Here is a 7,402-nt window from a genome sequence, read left to right on the forward strand (position 1 = left end):
AATTTATAAAACTTAATCCAAGGTGGGGATTAAATTTTATAAATTTGTGGTTTTAATTCTTGTTTCATTACTTTTTATAGCAGGATCCCTACTTGATTTTAAAATTAATAATTTTTTAATACTCTTGTTAGATTATTCTTGCATTACAAGTCTGAGGAAAGCAACAACTTTGATATAGAGATCAATAAATATCAGACACAAATGTTAATATTTTTTATGGATTATCTTGTGGATATAACTTTCTAGATGTTAGTATGAAGAATTGTATGACAGTCTAAACTTATCTATAAGCAAAATGAAGTGAAGTAGCATGTGCCCTACACTGAATACAAAGTATTTATTAAACCTTTCCTAACTAACCACTGTGCATTCTGTGATGTTAAGATGAATGTTATGCTTTTTATTTATTCTTAAACAACAGAATATCTATCTCTTTCTTAACCTGTCTAACAATTCTGCATGGTTTAGATTCTTCAAGATGTTCCCCTAGACAGTTTACATGTAAAGATGGTTCTTGTATCGATATAAGGAGGCATTGTGATGGGAGGGTTGACTGTAATGATTTTTCTGATGAGGTTGATTGTGGTAAGTTACAAAGAATAAGTTAGTTTGATTTGACAAATGTTTATTTTGATTTGGAGAAAAATCATAACAATAGTATGTTTGTGGGGTGGGGGTATAATTGTGTTTAACATATTAACAAAACTTTTGTGAAGTTCTTTCTTAACAGTTTCTGTTATTCTGCTTTTAATATTAGATAAGTGATATGGGTCATCTGTGTTGCATATTAAACCATTTTTGTTTCAAAAATAAATGCTATAGATATATAAATATTTTTAATATGGCAGACTTATCTCTGAAATACTAACTACTTTCTTGTTGAGTTGCTTTTGTGTTTTCAACAGCTATGTGACTTCATATTCTAAATGTTCTTGATGCAGTGCAAAACTTGCATCAACTTACCCATAAATCACTACCATCTTTCATGTAGCTGATTGGGGCAGGATTCTTTACAGTAGGTGTCTGTCAACAATAAACAAACAACACACAGTCCACTTGTTTTAAAAGAATATATTAAAACAAGACAAACATGTCTACAAATATCCGTTACACAGTTAGTCATCACATTTGTATCCAGAGATTTAAGTAATCATCTCTTTTCATCAAAGTTCACACAGGCTGGTTCAGTTACTTTAGAAGACAATTGACAAGCTGAATTATTCTCCTCTGCTCTGTTATTACAATACAATCGCTGATAATTTCACTTACGTTACACCATTGGTTACCACTGGTGTATCCATAGCTTTAAATTTTTTTTTTTTTTTTGTCAAAAGTCCACACAGTTTTGTTTAGTTACATTAGAACACAATTCACAATACAAATTATTCTTCTCTACTCTGTCACAATACAATCTACAATAGTTTCACTTTAAAAAACAACCACTATATCTCTTTATGGCTAAACTTGCAGTGTAGATCTATTTGATAATACCTCTCACTAACTTTGTCTTACTTGAAGTACATTTTGGATGCATATTTATAATAGCCTGATTGAGGCTTAGTATTTTCCATGCACTACAAGATATTGTGATGCAATAATAGATGGTTCTAGTAACATGATGCAATAATACAACAAGCACCAGTTCACAAAAAATTGAACTAACCCATATAATTCAGCTATATAAACAAACCTGCAACAAACTATCTCTTGTAAAAAAATAACTAAATCTGACACTCATGCTTTACTTAAATTAAAACAGTCATGTATACCTAACAACATTCAGATAACTCTGCCCTTCATGTACCTTGTTTTCTGAGAAGGACTCTTCCTTGTACTTAGCTAATGCTTACTCCCTAAACTTGAGCTGTGAGAGAAGGTAACTACTGTTTTTCATTTGTCTTACCCACCCTGTCTGATCCTCAGTATTATATTGACGAATGTATATGTTCATTGTTATATTACACATACTAAATATTCCACGATGGCTTGGAAAAGGTTGTTTACAATGAATCATATTTCTTTGCTTTGGCTACATCAGTAAATTGGCTTGTACAATTGATCCTTCTTGTTTATCATGATGTTACCAAGATGATCACTATCTTTCCTTAAAATACAAGACTGTTATGGATTTGTAGAGTCGGGACTTTCACGTATACGTTTCTTCTAGACAAAATTCATCCCTCTATGGTAGAGGACAGTAGGAAGATAATGCTCTCTCTAAATGGAGAGGATGCGGTCTGATGGCTGATTTCTTGGCAGGTACCTTTCTCACATACTTGCATAGCATTTGAGACATCAGGGACAAGACACCTGTTATCCATATGATGTCTCATATCTCCATCTGGGATAGGGATCACCTTATATCTTTTTATTTCTTCCATTCATGTTAATTGGTAGTTCCATTGCACTGTCCTTAAGTTGTAAAGCCCATCCGACATTTTTCTCAGCAAGGTGCCCTCTTGCACTGGACATCCAGTAATAACAGAATACGTGGAGCACTGCACATTCCAAGGTGTTGTCCTGTATCTGCAATGTAAAATTCCTAGTAAAGGGAACCAATAACAACTAAAGACTGCACATACTCCAAAGTCTAAGATCATCCTTTCATCCTACTCCAAAAAAGGTTGGCCAATTTATGAAATTGGTCTATTCAGTGAGAGCCAAGGAGAACATAAAAGATCTAGATGAATCCAAATTTTGAGGGTCCTCACTTTGATTGTTGAGGCTGATCTTTTCCACTCTGTTCTTCCATGAATCTAATTCATTGACTCTTATTCTTTTATTTTGTTTCTGGATTCTACTCAAACTCCAGATGGCCAATTACTTCCTTTGTTGTGGTCTAGGTTTTTACCTTCCTGCCCCAGAGCCTTACTTTTGTGGAATCAGCATTTTTCATGATACTCACCCATTCTCTCCTTCGTTTTAGTGTGGGTATTCTGGCTTTTATTATTTCAGTGGTAAGTCTATTTTATTTGAATTTTACACTTTCAGGATAAAAATGAATTTCAAACAGGTAATTATCACTGAAATACATTCCCACCCACAACTCACAACAAGGAGAAATAAATTGTATCATCACGACTATAAACAAAGAATCTGGCTTATAGTGGGAAAACAGGGCTTATTTACATTCTCCTAATGCATGCACATCATAACACACAGAAGGTGGGAAAAATGGAGAATTCTGACATATGCTCTGCATTGCATCAAGGACATTCAGAATTTGAAGTCACATGATTGTTGACAGTATCAGAGCAACTCAAAAGGCTTGAAATATTTCTGAAGTAGGTATCTGTTTGAAATTAATTTCTGAAGATTTAAAGTTGAAATTAAATTACTTCACAACTTGTTAACTAATAAATAACAGTATTGAGAAATAGTTATTCAGTTAGTTATATACAAGTTTTTTTTATACATAATGTGATTTGTAGTTTTGGATGAAAGTATAAAAGAAAGAAATATGCGGCTGTTTTAAGATTAGCTGATGTTAATTGAGTTTACTTTTAGTACGCTTCCACTCCTTTGGTTACTGCTATTTATGTTTATTACTGAGACCTCTAGAATTTTCTATAGCCTTGACACTAGTGAATTGCAAACACAACATATGACTTACAAAGTTACATAACCAAACTTGTCATAACTATTGTCTCTAACATAATTGCTTTTAACTCTCTTATTATGGAAAAAAAACTAAACAATCATGAAATATTAACTCACAGAATAAATAAGTTACTACTACCTACACTAAACAGTCTTGTATAACCAACAGCAAGTTTAAGTTACATTAAAAAGTCTTGTATATCCAACAGCAAGTTTAAGTTACATTAAAAAGTCTTGTATAACCAACAGCAAGTTTAAGTTACATTAAAAAGTCTTGTATAACCAACAGCAAGTTTAAGTTACATTAAAAAGTCTTGTATATCCAACAGCACGTTTAAGTTACATTTAATATTTTTAGTTTTTGGGTAAAAATTGTCTAAATTTAAATCTTATGTTGATAGAGAACATCTGATATAAATAACCACAGTTAGCAAAAACTCTGAAATTGTCAACATGTATGTTTCCTTTTATTCAAATGCTAACAACAACATAACTAAAAAAATTGAGGGTTTCATTCATGAAAATAAATGCTTCATTGATTCTTTGTAACATTGAAGCGATGAAGAGTTATCTGAAGAAAGTAATCTTAACTGAATTAACCGTACATTATACTTGCAACTTTGTAAAAATTAATGGAACATTTTTACCATTCATAGAAAAAAGCAAAATGAAAAAATATAATTTTTGTTGATTGATATTTTTCTGATACTAATTGCATGTATCAAATATATGAAGTAAAAATGCTCAGTTTTTCTTATTCCACCTTGCATGCTCTAGATTCTTTATTTAACTTCTTTATTTCACAAATTACTAACCAGCTCTCATTCTGTACTGTATTTGTTCAATTCACATATTATTAAATGGCTTTCTTATTCTGACTAATAACTTTGCATGCTCTATAGAAACGTCAAAAAGGTGTTCCTCTACACAGTTTATGTGTAATGATGGTTCATGTGTTGATAGAAGAAAACATTGTGATGGTACAGTTGATTGTAGAGACTTTTCTGATGAAGTTGATTGTGGTAAGTTGTGGTGTACAGTAAATTAGGTTTTGTTTGTCATCGAGTCTTCATTTTGAAATTATTTTAGTAGGGTTATTATATATTGTATTTGAAACCTATTTTTAATCCTAATTGCTTTCATTATGGATTAAAATAAAGTTTTTCATGAAGTAGTTTAGTGGAAAGTAGTCATATTTTTAGTACTAAACTAGTATCATGACAAGATTGGTGACTTCAGTTATAGTCATTCATATATCATAGAAGAACTCCATTTATGTTATAACAATATTGAACATTTTATGAATATATAGAGTTGAGCTCCAAAAACACTGAGAAGTAACATTATTTTAGATTAAATTATGAACGAAAAAATATAATTTCAGAAATATTTAATCTACTTTTTCTCTTTTTTAAAACAAATATTCATTCTGTAATCATTTAACTGTGTAGATCAATTGTTTGGAAACTTCTAGCTTTTTCTTATTCCACCTTACAACCTTGCATGCTCTAGATCCTTCAAAAAGATGTTCTTCTACTCAGTTTACATGTAATGATGGGTCTTGTATTGATATAAGGAGACATTGTGATGGCAGGGTTGACTGTAATGATTTTTCTGATGAAGTTGGTTGTGGTAAGTTGTGTGCTAACATATGTTTTTACTTTTCATATCCATTTCGTGTTGATATTTTAGTTAGTTATAATATATGGTACTGTTTTATCACAAATTATTGGACACATTCCACTCTCTCATTACTAATCATATTTTTTACAAAATTACAAGCCTGATAAGTTTTGAAAGGTAGATCTTCCTTCTTCAGTTGTGAAAGCCAAATTATCTTGAATAAGAAAGGTCTGCCTTTCAAAAGGTTTCTTGTTTGCTAATTTATCTTACTTTGATTCCAGTGTGATTTTTTTGTTTCTAGAATTACTAACCAGCTCTCATTCTGTACTGTATTTGTTCAATTTACATATTATTAAATGGCCTTCTTTTTCTTATTCTGACTAATAACTTTGCATGCTCTATAGAAACGTCAAAAAGGTGTTCCTCTACACAGTTTACATGTAGTGATGGTTCATTTCTTTTTAGGGGGAGGGGGGGGGGGTCAGAGCTCATAACAAAGCATAATTTTTGGGGTTTAGGTTAATTACCTGGCCATATTTTGACCAATTTACATGGGACTTATCTGAAGCATACTATTCTACAGGTCCTTTACATATATTTAAAAAATGGTGCACTTGCTCATTTTTTAGTAATTATAGGGGAATCAAGATACCACAAAAAACAAATATAATTGTTGGGCTTTTTTAACAATTACTCCACTGTTTTTTGGCCAGTTTACGTGGGATATGGTAGAAAGATACTTTTTTTTACAGATTCCAAAGAGAAATATAGAAAATTTTGGAATTTTTGTCTTTTGATCAATTTTTCAGCAAGAAAAGCACAATTTGGGGATTTTGTGAATTATTCTTCTGTATTTCAACCAAATTACATGGGATTTGATACAAAAATATCTGCTTGCAGGTCCCATCAGTGATATAGACAGTTTTCAATTTTATGTGTTCTTCCTTATGTTTATGGTGTCAAAACTGGCCAAGTGTAGCAGAGAAATGTTGCATTTGCCCACGAATGTTGGCCACTTTAACTCAGTATGATATATTACAATTTTATTTTACTAGTCATACAGAAGTTGCAAGAACTTGTAATGGTTATAACAATGTTTCACTGTTTCCTGACCATAGCAGCTGTAATTGCTAGTTAATTAATTTCAGTCATATTTTTATATTTAGACATTTGTAATACTAATGGATAATGGTTAAAGTTGTAAAAACTCAATCTTGATAAAACATCAGAAATAAATACTGTTTATGGTCCACATTATTTGTTTGATTGAAATAATTGCCAGAAAACGTTTGAATGTTTTACATAATAATTAATTTTGCTGTGTGCTTGTATGCATAAAAATTTATGTATTAATTAAGGTTAATTCGTTTCCTGAAAAATATATCTGATATTAGTTTTAACGACAAAAACATTATTTTAACAAAAGTTATCACAGTAAATATGCATTTGTAGATACTGCAATGTAAGACCAAAATAACTATAATGGGGCCTCATCATTCATTACTATAAACAGATTTGTCTTAAGAAAATAGAATAAAAGACTCTTAATTGGATAAAAATTAATACAAATATGTTATTATATATTTTACTTAAAAATGTTTGTCATTCAAATGTCTAATTCTCCAGAAAATTTCTACTCACAGAAGTAATTTACTTTTTTCACACTATAAATTCGTAGAAATTAAGAAAATATATCTCTTTGAGTTGTAAACATGAAAGTAAGGTCTTTTAATTTTTGAATTGTATTTGGAAGTAATACATTAGAGATGTATATTCATTAACGGAATGTCCCTCTACATGACATTTTGAAGTATTTTACTTAAAGGCTCATTTTCTATACATAACTGTTCATAATTAAATTTAATCTGAGGCAACTCGTGTTTCATTCAGTAGAACATTACTATATAGGGATCACATTGCATTCTCTCATTACTAACCAAATTTTTTACAGAGTCAGAAACTTGATAATTCAAGCACTTTTCAAAAGTCAACTTTCCTTCTTTAGTTTTGAATTCCAAATTATCCTTAAGAAAAAACCAGGACTTGCATTTCAAAAATACTTTATTTGTGAAATTTGTTTTTCATTTATCTGATTTTGATTCCAACTTCTTTATTCACAAATTACTAACCAGCTCTCATTCTGTACTGTATTTGTTCAATTCACATATTATTAAATGGC

The 7,402-nt window shown here is 30.7% G+C and overlaps 1 protein-coding gene across 1 annotated transcript in view; it reads left to right on the forward strand.

The window, feature by feature from the left end:
* Positions 1-7,402, forward strand: part of LOC106470322 (low-density lipoprotein receptor-related protein 1B-like) — a gene marked incomplete at its 3' end in the record, with an annotated part of 107,644 nt that overhangs the window by 38,002 nt on the left and 62,240 nt on the right. Inside the window, exons 8-10 of the mRNA XM_022398945.1 lie at positions 469-585; positions 4,503-4,622; positions 5,113-5,232. Coding sequence (XP_022254653.1) covers positions 469-585; positions 4,503-4,622; positions 5,113-5,232 — 357 coding nt within the window. The remainder of the gene's footprint in view (positions 1-468; positions 586-4,502; positions 4,623-5,112; positions 5,233-7,402) is intronic.

Source organism: Limulus polyphemus, unplaced genomic scaffold (genome assembly GCF_000517525.1).
Source record: "Limulus polyphemus unplaced genomic scaffold, Limulus_polyphemus-2.1.2 Scaffold3943, whole genome shotgun sequence".
Classification (NCBI taxonomy): domain Eukaryota; kingdom Metazoa; phylum Arthropoda; class Merostomata; order Xiphosura; family Limulidae; genus Limulus; species Limulus polyphemus.